The 21,763-nt window shown below is 38.1% G+C and overlaps 5 protein-coding genes and 1 long non-coding RNA gene across 6 annotated transcripts; 2 read left to right on the top strand and 4 right to left on the bottom strand.

Annotated features, from left to right (window-relative positions):
• Positions 1 to 1,211: 1,211 nt before the first annotated feature.
• On the top strand, positions 1,212 to 1,872 carry LOC114748520 (wound-induced protein 1-like). The gene is made up of 2 exons (XM_028936948.1): positions 1,212 to 1,266; positions 1,376 to 1,872. Exons 1-2 carry the CDS (start codon positions 1,212 to 1,214, stop codon positions 1,870 to 1,872), a joined length of 552 nt encoding a protein of 183 aa, XP_028792781.1.
• A 2,984-nt stretch (positions 1,873 to 4,856) lies between these two features.
• On the bottom strand, positions 4,857 to 7,114 carry LOC114748496 (staphylococcal-like nuclease CAN2). Its single transcript, XM_028936927.1, has 9 exons — positions 6,884 to 7,114; positions 6,244 to 6,299; positions 6,054 to 6,168; positions 5,863 to 5,973; positions 5,593 to 5,780; positions 5,459 to 5,515; positions 5,203 to 5,362; positions 5,045 to 5,113; positions 4,857 to 4,955 (listed from the first exon to the last, which is right to left on the bottom strand). Exons 1-9 carry the CDS (start codon positions 7,034 to 7,036, stop codon positions 4,857 to 4,859), a joined length of 1,008 nt encoding a protein of 335 aa, XP_028792760.1. The 5' UTR covers positions 7,037 to 7,114.
• Positions 7,115 to 8,327: 1,213 nt separating this feature from the next.
• LOC114748505 (uncharacterized) lies at positions 8,328 to 9,340 on the top strand. Its single transcript, XR_003740483.1, has 2 exons — positions 8,328 to 8,712; positions 8,826 to 9,340. It is a non-coding gene; the product is annotated as an uncharacterized LOC114748505 (long non-coding RNA).
• Positions 9,118 to 10,155, bottom strand: LOC114748504 (protein EARLY RESPONSIVE TO DEHYDRATION 15-like). Its single transcript, XM_028936936.1, has 2 exons — positions 9,753 to 10,155; positions 9,118 to 9,670 (listed from the first exon to the last, which is right to left on the bottom strand). Exons 1-2 carry the CDS (start codon positions 9,997 to 9,999, stop codon positions 9,489 to 9,491), a joined length of 429 nt encoding a protein of 142 aa, XP_028792769.1. The 5' UTR covers positions 10,000 to 10,155; the 3' UTR covers positions 9,118 to 9,488.
• Positions 10,156 to 11,645: 1,490 nt separating this feature from the next.
• On the bottom strand, positions 11,646 to 18,436 carry LOC114748503 (biotin carboxyl carrier protein of acetyl-CoA carboxylase-like). The gene is made up of 9 exons (XM_028936934.1): positions 17,948 to 18,436; positions 16,462 to 16,665; positions 16,006 to 16,079; positions 15,508 to 15,561; positions 14,830 to 15,081; positions 14,640 to 14,702; positions 13,885 to 13,953; positions 13,760 to 13,805; positions 11,646 to 11,870 (listed from the first exon to the last, which is right to left on the bottom strand). Exons 1-9 carry the CDS (start codon positions 17,979 to 17,981, stop codon positions 11,809 to 11,811), a joined length of 858 nt encoding a protein of 285 aa, XP_028792767.1. The 5' UTR covers positions 17,982 to 18,436; the 3' UTR covers positions 11,646 to 11,808.
• Positions 18,437 to 19,199: 763 nt separating this feature from the next.
• LOC114748500 (uncharacterized) lies at positions 19,200 to 21,171 on the bottom strand. Its single transcript, XM_028936931.1, has 2 exons — positions 20,290 to 21,171; positions 19,200 to 20,106 (listed from the first exon to the last, which is right to left on the bottom strand). Exons 1-2 carry the CDS (start codon positions 21,141 to 21,143, stop codon positions 19,467 to 19,469), a joined length of 1,494 nt encoding a protein of 497 aa, XP_028792764.1. The 5' UTR covers positions 21,144 to 21,171; the 3' UTR covers positions 19,200 to 19,466.
• Positions 21,172 to 21,763: the final 592 nt, after the last annotated feature.

The raw sequence follows: 21,763 nt of genomic DNA, 5'->3' as shown, positions 1-21,763 counted from the left end.
AAAGATAGAGAGGGGAAAGCACAGCCAGCTCAGCCTTGAGAACAACCTTATCATATGAGTCAGTTTGGTGCAACAAAGAATAGAGAGCGGTTTATGTGCAGAGCTTGGCATTTGTTATAAACTCCTCAGGCAATGTACACTATAAAATAAATTTTATATTTAAGATTAAAAAAATATAAAGTAATGAAGCATACTACCCCACTGAGATGATGGCATTGTTGTATATGATTATATTACAATAAGAGGGAGCCAATAATGATGGAAGAGAGAAAAAGAATGTGGGAGACACAGGACATACAACAGATTTTTTTTGTTTTGGTAGACATAGTTATCCTCTTATTGAAAGTAATACTATTTAAGATATTATCAGACACTAAATATAAACACTTCTTTTGATGAGAATTTAAATGTTGATTTATCATGTTACAAGAAATTAGTCATTTATGCTAAATCAAAATCCTATTAGTTGGATTGGATGGACAGAGACAAGTGAGATGTACCCCATCATCAACATCACTCTGTCTTGTTATTATCCATGCTGATGTGATGTCTCCTCCACTTCTATCTCGCCTCGCCTGTGTCCACAACTCATCAACGTGAAGATAACCTATCAAATTCTTACTGCTCCCAGTTTATGATGTGCATTGCTTTGCTAAATCACACCCTCGTTTCATACATACATGCATCCACATGAACAACCCACTCTTCACAAAACTTATCTACCTCCTTACTCCTTTTTTTTTTTTATGATGATAAAAGAAAGTAGCAAAAACTACTCCAGAAGAAACAAAAAGTGGCAGTCAATATCATGGCAGATTTTTAGGACAGATCGAAGATTCGAAGTAGCGGCGTCTTCTGCTACAATGTCATGTAACTTGAATAATCTTCTCTGTCCAAATTATCATATTCATCCAGCTCAAAACAAAGATAAATATCAAGTGTGGGTCCTTTTCATTATACAGATTCCTTATCAATCTCAAACATGAACCAGATTTATTTAGCCAGGCGATGTCCAACCCAAACAGCCAAAACATTCACCATCTCCCACCGTTTTGACCTCCCGCCGTTCTTATTCCAACTAATGTTTCTACTTTCTACTCACGAGATGGATTGAAAAAAAAAAATGAAAAATCAGGGAAACAAATATATATAAAATATGAAGGAAAAGAAAGAAGAAAAAGGTAAATGAAATTAGTGCCCGCAGGCTCAGCATGCTCTCAGTCCCTAGCACACATCGCCACGTCACCACTCAGCATATTGATATTGGTAAGTGGGGGAATGCATGACGATTCAAGGGGCGGAGGAGCATACCAAAACCCCTATTAATACCGCCCACCTCCACCTCGCGTCTTCCATAACACTGCTTCCCTAGCAGTCCCATACTCCCACTCGCTCTCGCAAGAACTGGCTAACTCCCAAGCAAGAGAGGAAGACAATGATCCCAGGCCCAGCCGTAAGAAGCTGGTTTTGACTCTGTACGACGCCCTCAACTCAGGCGACTCCGAAACGGTGGTCGGGATTGTGGCCTCCCATCTCGAGTGGTGGTTCCACGGTCCTCCTTCCCATCAGTTTTTGATGCGCTTGCTCACCGGTCATCCCTCCTCCAGCCACACCTTCCGCTTCCTTCCGCAGTCTATCGCATCCTTCGGCCCCACCGTCGTGGTCGAGGGGTGCGACCCTTCCCGCTCCATCTCCTGGGTCCACGCCTGGACCGTCGCGGATGGGATAATTACCCAAGTAAGGGAGTACTTCGACACTTCCCTTACCGTCACCCGCTTCGGCCATTCCAATCCCTCCGATGACTCCCTCTGGGAGAGCACCGTCTCCAACCTCGTCGGCAAATCCGTGCCGGGACTAGTGCTGGCTCTTTAACACTGTAATCACGTCCATCCGGCCATTAGTGAGAACTACTAATTAAGACATACGAATCCCGGACTTTGCTCTCAACTACGATACAGGGAAACGGGAAAGGCGATTCTCGGTGCCCTGGTTATTTAGAATGTACTTTGGTCATTATAACTTTGTATCTATTGCTGTGGCCTGTGCGTGAGAGTGATTATGTTTGGAAGCGTGATTGGTATATCCCGGTGGTCGCCCGGGAACATCTTGTTTGATGATGATGACGATGCTGTATTGTGGTATTTTGACGAAGCAATAAGACAAACGTTTCTACGTCCCGACTCCTCCTTGTTATGCGCATCCTTACTAATGATGTCTAGCTCCTGTTAGCTTGACGCTCCCAAGGCGGTCGTCTCGTTGGGAGAAAATAACAAGAAACAAAAAACCGGATCGGAGATTAAACCGATCAAGACAGTGGGTTAAGAGTCACTGGTCGGATCGGAGATTGGACCGGGGTTGAACCGGTCATATTAAAATAATATAATTTAATTCATAACATTAAAATATAACACTTCTACTTATCAGCTACACGACAAGGCCAGTCAGCAACACAGCTTCAATGGAGAAAGCAGAAACCGATCAATCATATTTATTGTTTTTCGAGCAACCAATGCGCCAAAGCCATTATGAATCTAATTGATTGAACTAGGGATTGAAGGATGCTTTTTAGTTTTCGGCAAGGCGAGCAGCAATGGATCTAGGGTAGGGAGACCGGCCGAACACCAGAATGAACTCAACAAAGAAGCGAATGGGAATCTTGGTCAAGGGAGAACGGTCGAACACTCGAACTCCACGAAACACGCAACTCAACGGCGCTGCAAGGGAGAGCGGTCGAACACTCGACGGCGCTGCAACTACAAGAGAGAGCTCAAACACTCGACGGCGCTGCAACTGCAAGGGAGAACTCGAACACTCAAAGGCGCTGCAGCTGCAAGGGAGAATGGTCAAACACTCGATGGCGCACTCGAACTCAACATCTCAACGAAATGAAGATGGGAATGGGGGAATCTCGTCTGCGGTCTGGCCAGGAGGAGGGAGGGACCGCGTGAATTGACCGAACCCAACCATCAGACGACGTCGTTTTGGGTTTAGGGAGGGGAAAAAAATTAAACCGGTCAGCCCCCAAACCAGACAGTCGACCGGTTTAATACCGGCTTGATCGGTTATTTTCCGGTTCAACAGCTGACCGGTTTTCTACTTAAACCGGACCGGACTTGGGACCGGTTCACCAGTTTTCCGGTTGAACAGGCCGGTCCGGTCCGGTTTTTTTTTCCTTGGAAAATAAAGACCGGTGCTGATTCTAGCTCTTGTTTTGCATTTCCCCCCTTACAACCATACTGCTGCTTTTTTTACCAAAAAAAAAAAAGCTCATACTGCTACTTAAAATCTAAAAAAATGATAAAAAATTTAAAATTATTAAATATTAAATAAGGTAGAGTAACAATACTTTATTTAGTGTTGATAATACTAAATTTGCAAATAATAACAAATTTTTGTTGGTATTTCTTATTTGATGTTTAGTCATTTTTAACCTTTTTTTTAATCATTTTTCTTAAAATCTACAAATCTATTATTACCTTGGTTTAATTTTGATATCATCTTCAGTCCTTTTTTGCCTCCGTAATACTACCTCCGATTCTAATTATAAGAGTTAGTTGACTAATTTGAGGAAATTAAGAAAGTAATTGAGTTAGTTATTTATCCTAAATAGGTGTTGTTTTTACTAAAATATCCTTACTAATCAAGTATATTGATTAGAACTACCATTGTTAGAAAGACTATTTTAAGAAAAAATGTATAAATATGAGAGACAAAATGAATTGGGATCTTATATTTAGGATTAAAATAAAAGTCAAATAAAATCTTATATTAAAGACAGGGTAGTATTAATATATAAAAGCCATAAGAGTGGGGCGCCGCCCGCGGGTATATATAATTCTAGCTAGGATTAATTTTTTAAAAAATTAAAAATCTTGAACCTTGGTGTAATGACACATTTTATTTGAGTATTATCTACATGAAGTCATGTCATTTTTTTAACCATCTCGGAAGGTTTTTTCGCCTTCTCAATGATTACATATATTCTAATTAATAGATTCCATCAATAAATGGTGTTACTATTTGGCCATGTTCATTACTTGCCTTTTATATTTATATATTTATGAAAAAAACGTAAGACGAATCCATGCGAACTCTAACCATATTAGTATTTGTTTTTAAATAACAAATATATTAGACTGAGAACATTGACAAGAGCATGCATAAGGTGGTTGTTTGAATTGTCCAGACTCGCCCTCAAGCTGGAGGAGGACAGCTGCCGGCCCGCGCGCCTTGGGAGATTTCCACCGGGGCAGAAATTCCGAAGGACCACTGCTTCGCGCTATTAATAGTTAAGGCTTCCCATAAATGAAGAGCGCGAGAACGAGATCATAAGATAGTACTCATAATCAAACACGTCCATCATATTCTGCCATTACTGCCATAAACTAGTTATTTTCCTTCGACTTGTTATGAAAAGACGTATCAATCGCTAATGACATGGGAATTGGTGTGGTGTGATTTGCTTACATTTCTCCCCATGCTACATTGCTAATATACGAGTATCGAGGAAGGAATAATCGATACTTCATTCCTGGATTCCCTTATTTCTGCGTATTTGCAAGTACGGGATAATGGTTGGATTCGTATCAACCATATACACTTCGGAAAATTACTAGTTCCTATTTTAATTCCATAGTTCGTTGATATATGAATAGATAGCTTGATTTCACTTGAACAATGCTTGTTAGTTTCAAATCCTGTAGTAGAGGCACACAAGTTAATTTCTTTAGATCTAAAATCAATCCTTCGCCCTTTTGGTTACATAGAAATTTATTAATAATTCAACTCACATTGCACCATCCTAGAGGCTTCCTGGCGTGGCGATTCATTCTCATAGTACGTAGTAGGGGACCAAGTTATCTACCTTCTCGTTGGTCCTTCCTCCATTCCCATGGCTTCTCAGGATTTGATGAAGCCCATAGTCCGACCCGCTTTGCTTTAGCTTCCTTTTCCCACTATAATAACACACAATATCTAATAAGGAAACACACAATGCTACTCCCAATTAAGATTTTAAAAAATTGGCAAAGCACAAGTTACTGACTATTTCAAATTCCTTCCTCTTGTCATAGGCTGCATAATGCCATGCGAGTCCCTTCTTTAGCATCAACTCCTTGTCAATCAGCCAAAAAGAACAAGAAAATTAGATTAGTTTTGAGTTCAACAAAGCTTAAGCAAGCTAGATTGGGAGTAAGGTGATACCTGTACAAAAAGACCATTGCAATAAATATCACCCACGGAACGTCCATAACGATCCTCATCATAAACGAGGACCTTCAAGGGCTTCCCTTGAACAATTTTTGTCAGCTCGTTTTTAGCTTCTTTCCCATATGGCATTTTGCCCTCTGGCGCATCAATTCCCCTGTTTTATTTTCTCTCTCAGAATATACATTAATTATTAGCATCCACCCACAACAGCAGCTTTGAAGCTTCTAATCAATTTATATCTGAGGATTACCTTAGTCGAATTCTGTACTTCCGTGCAAGGACTTCCCCATTTTGAAGATTAATCACCCTAAACAAGAAACTTTTTCAAAGCTTATTTCCAATTATAAACATAGACAATTAACATTAGAAAACTATAACACCAACCGATATCCCGAATCAATAATTTGCTGGTGAAGGGCATCGGCCTCTGCATAGTTTCTTTGAGCACGAGCTCCCGATCTTTGAACTGCTGCTGCATGGACATGACTAGGGACAAAAGATGACTCTCTAGGGTCTGCTGTGCTCACATAAACTGTTATAGTATCACCATCCGCCACAGCTTTTGCATCAACCTAGTTTCATTGATACAATCACCTAATTGAAATACATGTACTTGCCTCTTAATTTTGTTTTGCATTAAAATGATGTTCCTACCGGCAAGGTGTGTAGTTCAAATTGTACCCCCTCTGGCAAGGAAGTAGGGGGTTTAAAAGTTGCTTCGACAAGGTCATGTGGTTGAGGAAGACCATAAAAGGCCAACAATCCCTATAATATTAAGCAAGCAAAACTATTAGTATGTGTTCTTAGAGCGCCCTATAAAATTTTGGGGAAAAAGATTTTTGTACCTCAACATCAGCCTTTTGATGTCTTTTTAGAGTCTGAATAATGAGTCTAGCTGCTTCCTCAGGGGTTTTGGGAGGGGGTCTTGATTCCTTCCATGCATCTATTAGTTTTCTATACCTGCAAATTTTGTGAAAAGCATATTAATTGTTATATTTCTTCCTTTCGAGTTGAAGTAAATGATGTTTACTTTACCAGTTAGCTTGCGCCTTCTTTGATGACACAACATGCTTGCTTAGTCCTTCGGGGACCTTAACAAGTGAGAGGAAATATAATGAGAACTGGCGTTAAATTTTGAAACGACTCACTTTATATTGTTTCCAAACATCAAACTTGCAAACTTCTATGCAAAAAGCAACGATACATTAAAATCTAAAAGTGAGATTATATCAAAGAGTTAACTGAATTCACCAATTATAACCAACATTTTGAAATTATCAGAATTGGACCGGTTGACAAAGGACCTCAAACCATGCTCCTTTCAGCTCATTCTTCCAAGTTTATCAGAATTGGAATTTGATGTATCCCCACATTATAGTGTTTCATGAACCAAGTGTAGCCTTCCCATGATTCTACAAAATTAATTTGGACGCGAGAGAATTTTGCTTTTTCCAAACTTTTCTTAATTTCTTTTGGCATTTTACTACTTTTCTCTAGCTGGACTAGGCTAGATTAAAGAGTTTTAGAAGTCTGAGGGGTCAAAAAATTTCGGCGAGCTAGTAGAATGAATTCGAAAGGAAATCGAAGAAAGCTCATGATGGTCTAAAATATCCGGAAAAAGAATGAAAAAGGCGATTATATAGTGAAAGGGAGGAGATGAAAGGAATCAAGAAACCTCAGAGGTGATATCAAAGTGGAAGAGATCTTGGGCAAGAGCGGATACGCCGACGGTGGAGGAGGAAACTCCGTGAGGGCCAAGTGAATCGGAGTCACCAGCTGCGGTGGACTCGCCACAATAGCTGTACAGAAATCGCAGAGCATTTCCCATGCCTCTCCTCCTGATTCGATGTCGCAGGTCAAGCAGCTAAGTCCGTCTCACGGATCAAGCAGGAGGGCCATTAAACAACGTGTCGCTTTTGGATGAAGATATTAGCTTTCGGGACTCGCCAATGTGGGGAGCAAGAGATAGGTGGCGGGTTATGATTGGTCGTAGGTGGATTCACCGTGGTTTATTTCTGCGGATAGAGATGGATCTACCCAGAGGTGAAATTTCTACGTCAACGATTTGGCTTGCGTTGAGGTGAATAAGGGAATCCACGCTCCATTTCCTGAGCGTGGGGAAAGTGAACTCTCCTAAATATCTTTTGGCGCATTTCGCTGCTTGGTTGCGAGAAGCTCGTACTCTGTTCCGGGATGCTAAATTCTGGTGCGTGCTTCAAATGTACCAGCCATTACCCTTTCCCCTCATTTGCTTTTTTACTGTGGAAAAAAGGGGATAACCACAATTTTGCCTAAAAACATCCAGTTTCTGGTGAGTCTGCCAATACACGAAATTTTCGAGCATGATTTGCAGCCTATAACTTTGAATACGTCAGCTCAAAAAAAAAAAAACTTTGAATACGGTTTATTTTTGCAACCAAATTTGAAGTGTAGGACCAACTTTTTATTATTTTTGATCCCTTGTGTTAAATTAACCAGGGCTGGATGATTCTCACTCGTATGAGGGAGGAAACAAACAACGTTTTAAGACGATGGGGTTATTCGGAAGCCTCAAACCCCTGACAATGTTTACTGTTTATTGTACTGGCACTGCTATTAGCGTATTAGTTTCTTTTCACTTCGTTCAATCGAAGAACAAGAGGAAAAAAGGCTTTCTTTTTTCTCCACCCATTAAAAAAAAGGAAGTCTTTCTTTAATGTTTGGGGTCACTTTAATTCATGAGGAAGGAACTACAAAGCATGTGTTTTGGGTTCAAAGCATGTGGCCAACAATGAGGGGAATAATTGACGCGGGTCACTACACTCCATAAACTATGACCGAAAGCAATATTGCCCGCAATCATGGCCAAAGGACCTAAGTGAAAGCGTTGGAAGGCGTACCAATTACCAATCATGCGCCTTGTCACTTGTCACCCTTACTCTTTATCATAATAAATTTAGATCTATTCGATGTTCTCTTTACACCTCTTTATATTCAATCTTATTTACCTATTTAATCATTCATTTTATTTAAGGGGCATATATGTACACCTATTTTGAAAAGCGAAGTGAATATGTATTGAAATCTTTATAGCTTTGCCTGATGTTTAATAGTCCTTATAGTTGTTTTTTTTTTGGTAGCAATCACCTGAAAACTTGATTAAAATTTAAGCGCCCTCAATTAAAAATGGGGTAACTGCACATTAATTTTTCCCAAGTAAAATGATATTATAAAGACAATTTTTCGTTTGATCATGGAAGCCATCTCTTTCCCACCACAACAGCAGAGTCAACATCCCACGAATTCCCAGAAAGGCTGTAAGAGTGAGAATGCAGCCCCCCTTCTCTTGCCTCCACCCTTATTTTTCCCTTCCTCTCGTCCTATGTTGTATATAATAAATTGTACTCCTCCTCCCCCTCAACACTCACCTCATCCTCTTCGCTCGCTTTCTATTTGGTCCTCAATTTACCACCAATACCAATCCCCCCCCCCCGGCTTACCATCTCTATTCTAGACATGACCAACGTAAGTGCTCATTACCTCCCCTTCTTGCTATTTCAATTTCTTTTGCTTTTTTTTCTCTCCGTGTCGTGATGGAATTGAATGAAAACTTGTATTTATTGTGTGTCGATCGCAAGGTGGTGGAAGTGAAAGTCGGTTTGCACTGTGACGACTGTATCAAGAAAATCCTCAAAGCCATCAAGAAGATCCAAGGTACGTGCTGGTCCATCCTACTTCCCTCAGGATCTAAATTAATTATAACAGCTTCCTGCTTCCTTGTTGGTCACAATAATTCGAATTCTTGGTTTAGCAGATATTGAGACCTATAACGTGGACACGCAGCTAAACAAGGTCACCGTTACAGGAAACGTCACAACGGAACAAGTCATTAGAGTTCTCCACAAGATTGGAAAGAACGCCACCGCCTGGGACCAATTCACGTCAAATTGAACCCTCAACGATCAACTCTCAGTTCTATATTACAAATGACTCTGCAGGCGCGACATGATACAATCAGTGAAAAATCTGTAGTAGGCACTAGTAGTATCTTTGAAGAGATTAGATGCACATAATCCTGCCATCTTTCGCCTTCTTCAGCAGGATACCGTTATAATATTCAGTTTTTACCAACATAAAAAGGAACTTGACTTCATTCAGAGTCTTAACGACGGCCAAGATCAAGCTTGTCGTTTTATTTAATGCTAAATACAGGTAATACATCAAGCGGAGAAAAGAAAGGCCGAGATGAGAGTGTCACTGTACAGACGGGGTTGAGAGCGAGGGCTCCGAGAAAGAAGAGTCTACCTCGGCTGCTGAATGGTCCGCGGACTGACCATCCTGACCTTGGCAATCTTAGGAACCTTCTGAGCATACCTCGGTAGTTCTGCCCAGCCCGAATCTCGTCGCCATTTCAACGCCCCCATAGTCACCAATTCCCTATGATACTTCCCAGCCGCCTCCTCCTCCTCCTCTAATGCATTCTCTGCACCACGTTTAAAAAGAAAAAAAATTAAGGTGAATGAAAAAGGGAAGATGAAAATTGAGAACGAGAAGGGAGAACTTACGTGAGCATAGTTGAAACAGAAGTTGATCGTCAAAGAAAGCGTTCTGATGGGGATCTTCCAGGGCTTGGGGATCTTGAAAGCACTCGCGGAGCCAGTAGTGGCGGAAGCAGGGGGAAGAATGGACGAGGTGCCACCACTGATCGGAGAAATCCTCCACAGTACGGAAGAACATTGGGACGAACAAGGGGGCGTTTGGATCGAGGGGGGAGGAGGTTATTGTGGGAGCTGAAGATATGACCACTTCCATGGCTGCTTGGGGTTTCGGAAAAGATGTGGGTGATGATTGTCCGAACCAAAAGCCTCGCTTTATACAAGAGATGGAGCCAACCAAAGGGGCTCGGACTTGTCTTTTACTATTACCAACATAACAATCCCCACCGGATTGTATACCCACTGTTTTAGGCTAAACCGCTAGCAGTTGATAAACCGATATATGGATAAATCATTTTTCACATGTTTTACATGGATAATTTTAAATTTTATTAAATTTTATTTAAAATTTAATAATTTTTAATTTTATCTCTATTTAATATATATTATACTTTATATAAATAAAATTAATACAATAATAAATTAGGGATAAAATATAAAAAAATTTTCTCAGTGTCTTATAAATAAGACAAAAAAATCTTCTTTTTACTTTATAAATAAGACTATAAGAGTAACAAGTTTTATTTCTTTAATAAAAATATTTTTATAATTACTTTAGTAGCAGTATATATTTTCAGCATCCCCTCCGATTTTTTTCTCAAGTAAGATTAATAATTTAAATCTTGTGAATAAAAAAAATTAACAATGAGTGTAATTGGCAGCACCGGGCACATACCATCCTTCAACACACGGAAAACTTTAAATTTTGCGACTCATTTTAACGTATTTCATGTAGATTTAAAATTTATCAACTTTTTAATTTTATTTTTATTTAATATACAGGTAACTAAAATACTTTCCCCGCTGTTAGGTGTGCCAGCACGTGCGTCAGGAACAGCATATGGCAATTATGGATGTCGATCCTCATCCATGCAAACAAGGTTCCACGCCAGTTTTATTCGCTCCTCATCGTCAATGCCGGGGTCACTCCCTCACTCGCCCACTCGCCCCCGCATGCTCCGGCACTTGCATTCCTCACATGAATCATTTGATCTCCTGGCTCTATGAAATGGATCACATGGGGTTTATATCTTGTGTTTCCACAACGTATTCCTCCTGTAATTTTTAATATAAAACTTATTTAACTAATTTAATTAGATTTAAAAAGTTACATAAATTAATTAATTATAAAAAATATAACATATTTTATTTTTTTAATATTCTTCCTTTCTCTTCTACTTGATATAGTTGAGAAAGTATTTATAAAAATAATTTAGAAAAAAAATAATAAATAAATTTTATATTTAGAACCAAAATCAACTTAACAATTAAATCTTATATTAAAAACCAGATAAGTATTTTATTTGATATATATCATCGGTTTCTTTTTCTTTCTTTTTTGCCAACTATATATCATCACTTTCTTAATTAATTCAATTTTAAAATTGATATTATCCATTATAAATTATATCTTAACTTGATTACTTTTTACTATCATAATAAAAAAATCTATTTCATTTTCAAGCAATTTTTTAAACTACCCGTATATACGAGCACTCAATGAAGTCAGGATAAATTTCCAGTACGGCCCCGCCAATGCAAATAGCCACCAGGCCCTTTTATGAGATGTTTAATAAGATTCTCTTTTGTATGTATTTCTAATAAAAAAAAATATGAGACCAGGGTACAAAGTACTATCATCGTCAAAAGATGTGCCACTCGAATACACAGATATTAGCAATTATTGTTGAATCCACCGCTGAAACTCTTCCACCAACAAGCCCATACAAAAACATCCCCCCGCCCCCCAAAACAAAAAAAACCCTGGACCGGCGCAAAATCGAAAAATAAATGAACAACCTAAGTTCCATATCCCAATGAAGCCCTAAAAAAAAGTTCCATATCCCAAAGCTTTCTATCTTTGAACATCAGCAAGACAAATCGTCGTCACTAGGAAACGGCTTGCTTACTTGATATCATGGAATGCCGGCAACACAGCAGCGAGAGGATCTCCATAACCAACCGCCTCTGTCATAAACAGCACAAAACAATGAGCAATGTATCGGTGATGCGTATTTTCCAAAACTCATCCATCGTCAAATTGAAGCCGTAGAACTATAAATGTAAAGCGTCAGTTGCGGTAACTCAGTCTCTCATTGCTTACTAGGTTTCATCATATCTCCTTGACGTAAAACCCTACTGTGGATACCAAAATATGGAAGCACCCATCAAGATGGTGGCAACCTGCAACCTCTATGCACAATATCAGGTCAATAGTCCTAGATCCTGACAATGAGCTATGAATAAATCTATAGGACAGATCAACCCCAAAAAAAAAAAAATCACAAATCTTTTGCTACCTAGGGTGTGTTTGGGTGACACCCCAAACACCCCTCTAAAAACCAAAACCATGATTTTGGGTCAAAACCATGGTTTTGAAAAAAGCAAATTTTTTTTGCTTTTGGAGAAAAAAGGGAGAGTGTAAGAGCCTATATGATATGTATCTTGTTATTTTTTTTATAAACATATTTTTTGATAAACATATTTAATCTTATATTTTATAAATATATATACACATTAATTATTTATTAATTATATTATCTTATGTATTTAATTATGTTGGTAAAAAATATATTATTAACAATTTTATTCCTTCAAATTAAAATATATCATAAAATCTATTTTTTCTGTAATTATCATATTAACTTGTGTCTTTTTTTAGTAATTTGTATATATAAAAAGTGCTTCTGATAACAACTATCCAAACACTCTCACTTCTCAGAATCACTTTTTTACAAAATCTATTCTTCACAGAATCTATTCTCCCCAGAATCTATTCTCCAGAATCACTTTTCCAAATCACGGTTTGGTTTCATCCAAACACACCCCTAGACAGAGTAACAGAATTAAACCATCAAAATCTGAGGGTTTACAACATTTCTACTCATTTAGCAGTAATTAGATAGCTCATGAAAACTGATATATCCACTGTGCCAGTGCAATCACACAAACCTTCGAGAAAATTAATCAGAGGTGAACGCAGCCAGTGGTAAGGTTTATACATTTGGTAAGTGAGCATTTTCACACTAGGATGCAATATACCCCATCCACGTACTGTGTAGTAAATATAATGCAGTGTAAAATAAAGGAAAACACAATAAAAAGGTAATTTTGAAGATGAGAAATGCTCTTTATGTCCCTGAGTAGAACTCATTGATAAAAAATACAATTAATATTGTATTTTCACACTAGGATGCAATATACCCCATCCACGTACTGTGTAGTAAATATAATGCAGTGTAAAATAAAGGAAAACACAATAAAAGGGTAATTTTGAAGATGAGAAATGCTCTTTATGTCCCTGAGTAGAACTCAGTGATAAAAAATACAATTAATATTGTACAATGAAATAGTCATAACAAAGGTAAACTAGATGCTGTGTTTTTTAAATTAAGTTGTGAAATAAGAATTCTTTTTTTTTTTTCAGTAGAAAGTGGATTCATTGAACAAAAATTATGTACAGGGCATTTTACAGCTTGAATAAACTTGAGCTACTGTAAATGAAGAGAGTCAAAAGCAAAAGCCAAACAGAAATAAGAATTCTTTTCCTTGTTTGTTGTATAATAAGGTTTTAGTATCTTCAGTGTAGGGAAATTCAAGTTTCCCTTAACATGGCATGCCTATTAAAAATCTTTCAAACAAGAATGAAATATTTTGAATGTAAAATTCTAGATATCCAACAATTTCAAGATTTAATATGATCCATAATGCAAAACACACATCTGAAATAATGCACTATCTTGCATAACAACAGATAATGGACGATTTACTGAATAGCATAGAGAAGCTTCAAATTACATGAGCTCATGTCAAACAATTGAAGACATTTTCAAAATAAAAGTTTATAGAAATTATACCTCCATCCTCATAAAGTAGCTTCAATACTTCTCCAGCCACATCAGACTGCAAAAATTCAAAAATAAAATCACCCAGCAGAAGTCGATATTTCTAAGGATCCACAACAAATTAGAAGACAGAGCACCTTGACAGGAAGTTCAGTGCCAAACTGATCCAAATACCCTATGACTTGTCCTTCTTTGATTATATCACCCTGCATATTTCAAGAACAAATGTAGACATTTGAGTTCATGCAGAAATTCAGGGACTGAATTAAGGAGCAAATGTGCGGAGAATTATGTGTAGGATGTTCATTCAAAGTGAGATCCTCCAATAAATTGACACAGCATGTCACATAAAATGGTTATCAAAATGAAAATATGCAGACCAACTGTAACAAGGAAAAAAAAAGCCGGTCAACGTTTTTCTAAATACCAAAGATGAAGTATTCAGCTTACCTGTCACAGTTCCCAAATAACTTTGCTAATTAGAGGGGGAAATTGAAAAATACTGAAGCTACTGATATCATATTGTATAAACGCTTAGAACTACTAGCTTAATTACCAATAACAGAAATAAATCCACAAAATCAATGCAAGGAGGAAAAAAATGGAATAAAAGAAAGAAAGGAAAAGGCAAAAAGAGACGAAGAAGAAGCCTTCCTTTTTTACTTAGCAATATCTGTTATGTCCTGTAATCATTACTCAACAGTTTCGATTCTTTTTATTGCTTTTTTTTAAATTTAAAAAAAAGGCACGGACACAAAGGACATTCTTCATTCTCAAAATCATGTTTGTTTTTCATTTTAATTTTTTCAATTCATTTTGTGAACTAAATGGGCCTTAAGAAAATAGTGACACTCTGACGGAGTATGGGAAACGAAAAGCAAACCGTAGGTACCTCTTTACAGATAGGAGGTTGCCTCTTCCCTTTCACAGTCCTACCTCTTCGGAATGAGCCAACCTAAGAAGGGGAGCATAAAGGGGGAAGATACATATAAAATGATGAAAACTAAACATGGTCCCAGTCAAAGAAATGGTTGACTAGTAAACGTAGAGCCCACTGTAGTCATTAGTAATAGGTAACATACCGTCGGTGATGATATTAGGACAAAAGTATTGTTGCCAGAAGCCTCCAATGATGCCAACTTTGATGACTTCTCTAAGGAAACATTTACAAATGGACTATTTTTCTCTGAAGATGATTTTGGAGGAGGTGATGCAGGGGCTGATTCAACCACGGCCTGAGTTGGAATAGGTAGTGGTGTACCTGGTGAAACAATGGGCATAGGAGCTGTCGCTGCTCCAATGTTTCTCTTAAGATTCATTTCAAACTCTCCGACCTAACGAAATAGTAGTAAAATAAGGTCATCGACAAGATTATAGATATATGCGCATTTTCTAATGATCCGGGGCATTAAAAAAAATGTGTAGTTAGATAACAGTTGGTAATGTAACATCAAATAATATCCAGTACTTCGGTTTATGCTCAACATTCCAGTCACGTTATAAAATGAGGGAAAATTATATAAATATGAAAAATCGAGATAGGAAATAAATCCCAACAGAAACATTCTCAAATTGGTCAGTTGCTATCGTGTATTTTGAGCAAACCGTATTTTTTATTTGACTTGAATTTTACTGAGTGCAACATATTCGAGGGCTATATACATTCAGCTAACTAGTCGCAGAACACAATTATTGAAGTGCAATAGCAATAAGCTACTATAACTTTTACAGAAGCAACGAACAAGAGAATAGAAGGTCACCTTTAATTTCAGCTCAGCAATTTCAGTCTCATCACAAACCTCTAATACTAAAGCCTGACCATAAGAAAAATGGACATGACACCAGTCAGCAAAACAAAACACGAGATGCAATAATAGATGGCAAGTAACTTCACTGTCAAATTGAAGAACTTCAAAAAATTCAAAAGAGACCAAGGTAATGTAAATTTGATGGGCAGAAGGATGAAAACAGAAAGAGAATCAAAGTGGACCAACCATGTTTTGAAGAACCAAAGATAAGTAGGAGTTTATAAGATTCACATTTCAACATGTCTGTTGATAAATACAATTCTGTGGTCTTGGACAAAAGTTGGCCATCACAAGAAAAAGTTACATTCTCTTCATTTCTTCTTGATGGAAAACAAAAGGTAGTTTTATTCATGAGCACATTGAGGTGTTAACCTACCAAGTTATATCATTTGTGAATAATACTTAACAAATATGAATATGAAGGTGCTAGTGAACTAAAGAAATTATGACCTCAAATCCATGAGGAAAGGTAGTTTGCAAGGGCTTTTTCTCTGAGGAGTCTTGTGAAGAGCTAGACAAAGAAGCTGTAACATCATAATGAAACTATCAGGTCTTGGAAGCTAAGAAAACAAACAACAAAAAACTGACCAAGCCATCATATGTCTTTCCCCCAACTTAATCACGTGGTCAAACCACTGGCATAGGTTTGAAGTTCAAAATTGATAAAAATTATAAAAGGCATAGGGGGCATATTATCCTGGATCTGTACATGCCAAAATCAACTTGTTACTAAGCCTTCCAAAACATATATAAATTGTGGGAGAAAATTCAACTTTTATAGATAAGAACAAAAATAAAAAGTTTAATATAAGAACAAAGAATGATAAGATTCACATCATTCATTCAACTTGACACAAGGAACAAAAATATAAATACATCGTCCTGCACAGAATAAAAATAACTTACCATCTAACTTGCTTGCTTTGATAGTTTCAGTTGATTTTGCACATGTTATTAGTGTTCGCTTCCACTTGAATTGAGAACTGAGGTGCTTCTCACCATTTGCCAACCATTGGAAGTTAAGTCTAGAGTTCCGTATGGCATTATGCATGGGAATTACATATGGCTTCTCAAGTGAGGATCGCACGTGTAACATGGTGTTTATGGGACCTGATGTCCAAAAGTAATAATTAAGACTTTGATTTCCATCACTTGCACAATGATCATACCAAGCAGCAACGTACATTTGCCAAAAAGACAAAAAATGAATTCATGACTATACATTCTTGTAAAATCAGGCAGTCCTATCCAAATTGATGTTTTTCTGTAGATAGTAATTTAAGTGCTTGATAAGTGTATCGAAGGAGTGACAAGTCAAACTACACAAATGTGCGATTAATGCCACATATGTCAACTCAAAACCCTAAAAAACATGTAAATAGACTTAGAATCAGGAATTAAAGTTTCTGATAAACACAGTAATTACTCAAGGGCAGAAGTAGCACCAATATTTTTTCAAATTGCACAGGTGATTCTAGGCAATGGAATCTTACTCAGTCCAGTCAATTGTTAGATGATTAGCCAGCTGCGCTAGCGACAAGCTATAGAGGAAAAATGAATGACCAATAACTTTTTGGAATAACACTTAAGCGAAAAATATTCTGAAACATTCCTTTATCAGTCAAACAAAAATAAGCCTAGAAACTTTCAGTCTTGCTGGTTGTCGCCAATGTTATACTCCCAAATGTCAGTCAATCACCAGGTCAGATGTAAGGTGACAGCACCCGTCAATTACTTGAAGCGCCAAGAAGTCCAGGCAATGGCGCCTACTGTGGCCTAGAAAAACTATGGCTGAGTTTCTGGTGAACAGTTGTTTTAACTTTACCCGCGCTCCAAAAAAATGAATAAAAGAAAAGAAAAGAAATGCGCAAAGACCCGCCCCCTAATTATAAACCACCATGCCCCCTCTAATCGGTGGTCCTCTTCAGCTCTGAGTACGATAACGTTCTAAGTCCTCTGTATCACAGCAAGAACCAACCTCTATTAGCATAGAGGTGAACCGGCAAGCTTTTCTTTGGATAGAATCTCCCGCCAAAGTCCAAACTGAAAAATCATAGCTGATTAACTGTGGGAGGCAATCCAACAGCATCGGTCGTGCATTTAGTTCAATAGCACAGCTGACATGCACCCAATCTCAAGCAACAAGCAGCAGCTTGCTGCTTCCTAAGGCTAAATGAAACACCAGCATTTCTTTGAACTACGGAACGGCAACCAAAAAAAAAAAAATCAAAACTGTTTGCAACTTTCGATATCTTGACATTATGCGATTTCAGTTTCCTTAGTACAGATCAAACAAGAAGAGAACCAAAACAAGCTCAAATCACGCATTTCAAAAAATTGCATTTAGCCTAACTCATTCATGCAAACACAATATAGAGAGAAGGGGAAATACGGTGAAAAGAACGGAGAGCAGCGGAGGACTCCATCGAACCGAGAACGAACAGAGGCGCAGAGATTGCGAATAGAGGGGGACAAATGGGGCGAGTAATGCAGTAGGAGAAGCTTTGGTTTAGAAGCAGAGAATAGGATTGCTACAGTGCTTTTGATTTTGATATCTTCTTCGAGATGTCCGCCTTTCTCTTCAGTTTCTCCGCTCTCAATTGGAGGTCCTTCTCACTAACATGCGCCGGGGGTTGTGTATCAACTTTCACCACAACTCTCCCTCGCATTTCCGCCTCCTTGTCATGTGTGGAGTCAAAATCTGAGCAGTTGGTCTCGTAAAAATGGAAGATTAGTAATTCATTAAACTATGTCATTTTAAAATAATTCTTGATAATTTAAAATGGATGGCTAAAATTAAATTGAAAAAAAACTAGCAGCTCAAATCTTCTTTTTTACTTAATTGAACGGAACATTTTTTTTTTGGTTTACGAACGGAACATTATAGTTGACGGTTTGGGTGTGTTTGGATAAAACCAAACCGTGGTTTGAAAAAGTGATTCTGGAGAATAGATTCTGTAAAGAATAGATTTTGTAAAAAAGTGATTCTGAGAAGTGAGAGTGTTTGGAGAGTTGTTATCAGAAGCACTTTTTATATATACAAATTACTAAAAAAAAGACATAAATTAATATGATAATTACAAAAAAAATAGATTTTATGATATATTTTAATTTGAAGGAATAAAATTGTTAATAATATATTTTTTATCAACATAATTAATAAATAATTAATGTGTATATATATTTATAAAATATAAGATTAAATATGTTTATCAAAAAATATGTTTATCAAAAAAATAACAAGATACATATCATATAGGCTCTCACACTCTCCCTTTTTTCTCCAAAAGCAAAAAATTTTGCTTTTTCCAAAACCATGGTTTGGAGTCAAAACCATGGTTTGGGGTGTCAATCACCCAAACACACCCAAAGTAGCAGCACAATTTTTAATAGTAGAGATTCAGAATCGTGTGATGTTGACGCACCGGAAGATTAATGCTCTAACAATAAGTATTTGTGTTGGTAAAAAAATGTCAAGAAATGCATGAACGAGGTTGGGTAGGCGGATTCAGGCTTCATGCTGAATGGGCTGGGGCTGATCCAGAAACTATGTGTTGAATGGAGACACTTCAGAGTCATAGTCATAATTGCAATCGATAATCTGTCCTCGTGGGCTCTAATAAAAAAATTTAAAATTAGGCTCATGCAAGTTTCAAACCTTTCCCACTGCTCCGAATCCATTTTTATACCATTTTCCTCTACCAAACAAACTTTACTTACTATATAGCAAACGTGACGAAAAGTGACAGGAATTAAGTAGGGAAGAGCAAAGCCGGTATAATAATTAGGTGGACTATACATAATTAATGGTATTCCAGGCTGTCGAAATTTCATAATTGGCTAACTCAAGGCCAATATAGAGAGGTTATTATTATATGGCAATAGGCATGCATGGCATCGAGGCTTGAAAGCTAAGCCACATTGAGAAGGACCATCTCTCGAAACTGCAGCCTCCTAGTTTCGCTGTAGAAGGTCTTGTGTTTGTTTGGCCAATAAGTTAACCAGACCCAGCCCTTTATCTCCCACTCCATCGTCTTCCCCGCGGCGGCTCTGTCGACTTTCCACCGCACGCTCTCTCCATACTCATCGCCGGCAAATATAACCCCTCCTTGGCGTGTGAAAGGACGGTAGGCGCTGGAGTAGCGGTCTTTGAACCAAGACTTGGGGTTAAGCAACTCAAACTTGGAAGGCTTGGACGAGAAGACTTCCTTGCCATCCACGCTATCGTGAAGGAACCAGTTCAAATTAGCACTGTAGCCGTACACTGATTGCTCGAATTTCCAGGGCTTCAGACTGACGGTGGTGGATTCGCCGGCTGATACTTTTAAACCCATGTAGGGATTAGGAGGCTCAAAGGAGGCTTCAATGCTCTTGTCCATGCCAATCTCCCTTCGAGGGTTCTCTGATGATTTTGCAACTGAAACGCTGAGCACTTGGTTTTGCAGTGTGGGTGTCAGCTGCAGAAATATTCTCGAGGGAAAATGTTTCTCGTCTGCTCCTGCGCCTCGTTCTCTCATCAGAGTCTCGTTCACCAGTTTCACCACGTCGCACCTGCCAACGAAAATTTAGTACCCGAAAAAAAAAAATCAACATTCTTATTGGATAAAATTCACCTTAAAAGCATTTTTTTTCTTCTCTCATATTTAGAAGATCTCTTCAGCCCACAAATTATTTTATGTAAATAACAAGATACTGAGAAGAATTTGTCCCGATTTGATTCATAATGTTGAGTACCTTATGTTGTCGATGTTGACCATGATCTCAACCCACTTGTCTTTGAGCATGACTCTGTAGTTGAACTGGAAAACACCTTCGAGTTGGTGATATTTGAGAGAGAATTTAAGTCTCTCATCATCTGCTGGATAGTTGTTTGAACTCTCGACGTCCATGCTTATGACAGGACAATACAACTGAATTTTCCATAACCCAAACGTCGAGAAAGAATAGGAAAACAGAGGAGATGGTGTTCTAAACGAGCCGTGATACTGATGTGCTGCTTGCAGTTCCGCAATCCAATTACTAATGGCCAGGTTCAAAGATCGCATCCACTGTTCTTCCAAGTTTGACCCCAACAGTTTCATCAGCGACTTGGAAGCTTGTCTTGACTCACAATTTGTCAAGTGCCGTTTGATAGTGCTAAGACACCCGGAACGAAGATCTGAAGGAGCTTCGTATATGCAAACTAGGAACAAAAGAGTGAGAAATGCAAGATTGAAAATGTCCGGGAATTTTGAGATGGAATCGACGTTGACGAATTTCATGAAGGAGCTGTGCTGGCTGGGGCCATAAAGGAGGACGTCCTCGATGATATTGACGAGGAGTTTGGAAATGGTCACATCGTCTCCCAGCTTGATGGCCTTGATAGGTTTTGAAGTCCAGAGTGAAATAGGGATGCTGAAGTCGGCAATGAGATTGGCGAAACACAGGTTTGGGGACTGGGGATTTTTGGAAACGGTAAGACAGAGGGATGGTTGGGACGATGAGATTGAAGAACATAGGGACATGGAGAAAGATTCTGCGGTCCATTGTGAGAGAGGTGGAAGGGTACGAATCCAGCGAAACACATCAGGAAAGCTGCAATGAGCCATGAAGAAGAAGCTTCCCAAGATGGATTGGGGGCAGTATGGGTGGGCTATACATAATATAGTGTCTGTCCATGTAATGGGTAAAAAAGCAGAGATTCGGGTGGGGAGAGAAAAGTCAAAAGTTAAACATTTGATTACGACGACGATTGGCATCTGATAGAAGCAAAGGTAGTTCTACAGTTTGCAAAGGTAGTTCTACAAGAAAACTGGTCGCTGACATTTCTTCGCCTGCTGCAACTCCTATCCAGGGGAGAAAAAAAAAAATCCCTACTGCCCACACGAAAGATGAAATTAATAATTGATGCAACAAGTATATATTCTGCGGCAGGTATATATCCTGGAGTAGATCTGATGGGGTTCATGTGAATAAAAAGAGAATTACAATAAAATCATAGCAAAGAAAAACAATTGAAAAACAAGTCTCATAAATTATCATTCTCATTATAAGACTTGTCATTATAGATTGTTAAAATTGTTATTGAGACTTTTTAGTAATTATTTCTCTACTGTGGACTTGATTGTAATTTTTCTTTAAATAAAAGGCATCACAGGAAGGGATTAATTAAAAGGAATATATGAGGAGCAGTAAGAATTCGGAACATGGGCTGCGAACTAGAAAAAGA

The sequence above is a fragment of the Neltuma alba genome, unplaced genomic scaffold (genome assembly GCF_004799145.2).
Source record: "Neltuma alba isolate B1F8T4 unplaced genomic scaffold, ASM479914v2 tig00005722_pilon, whole genome shotgun sequence".
Lineage (NCBI taxonomy): Eukaryota > Viridiplantae > Streptophyta > Magnoliopsida > Fabales > Fabaceae > Neltuma > Neltuma alba.
This window is presented reverse-complemented; position numbering and strand designations above follow the sequence as displayed.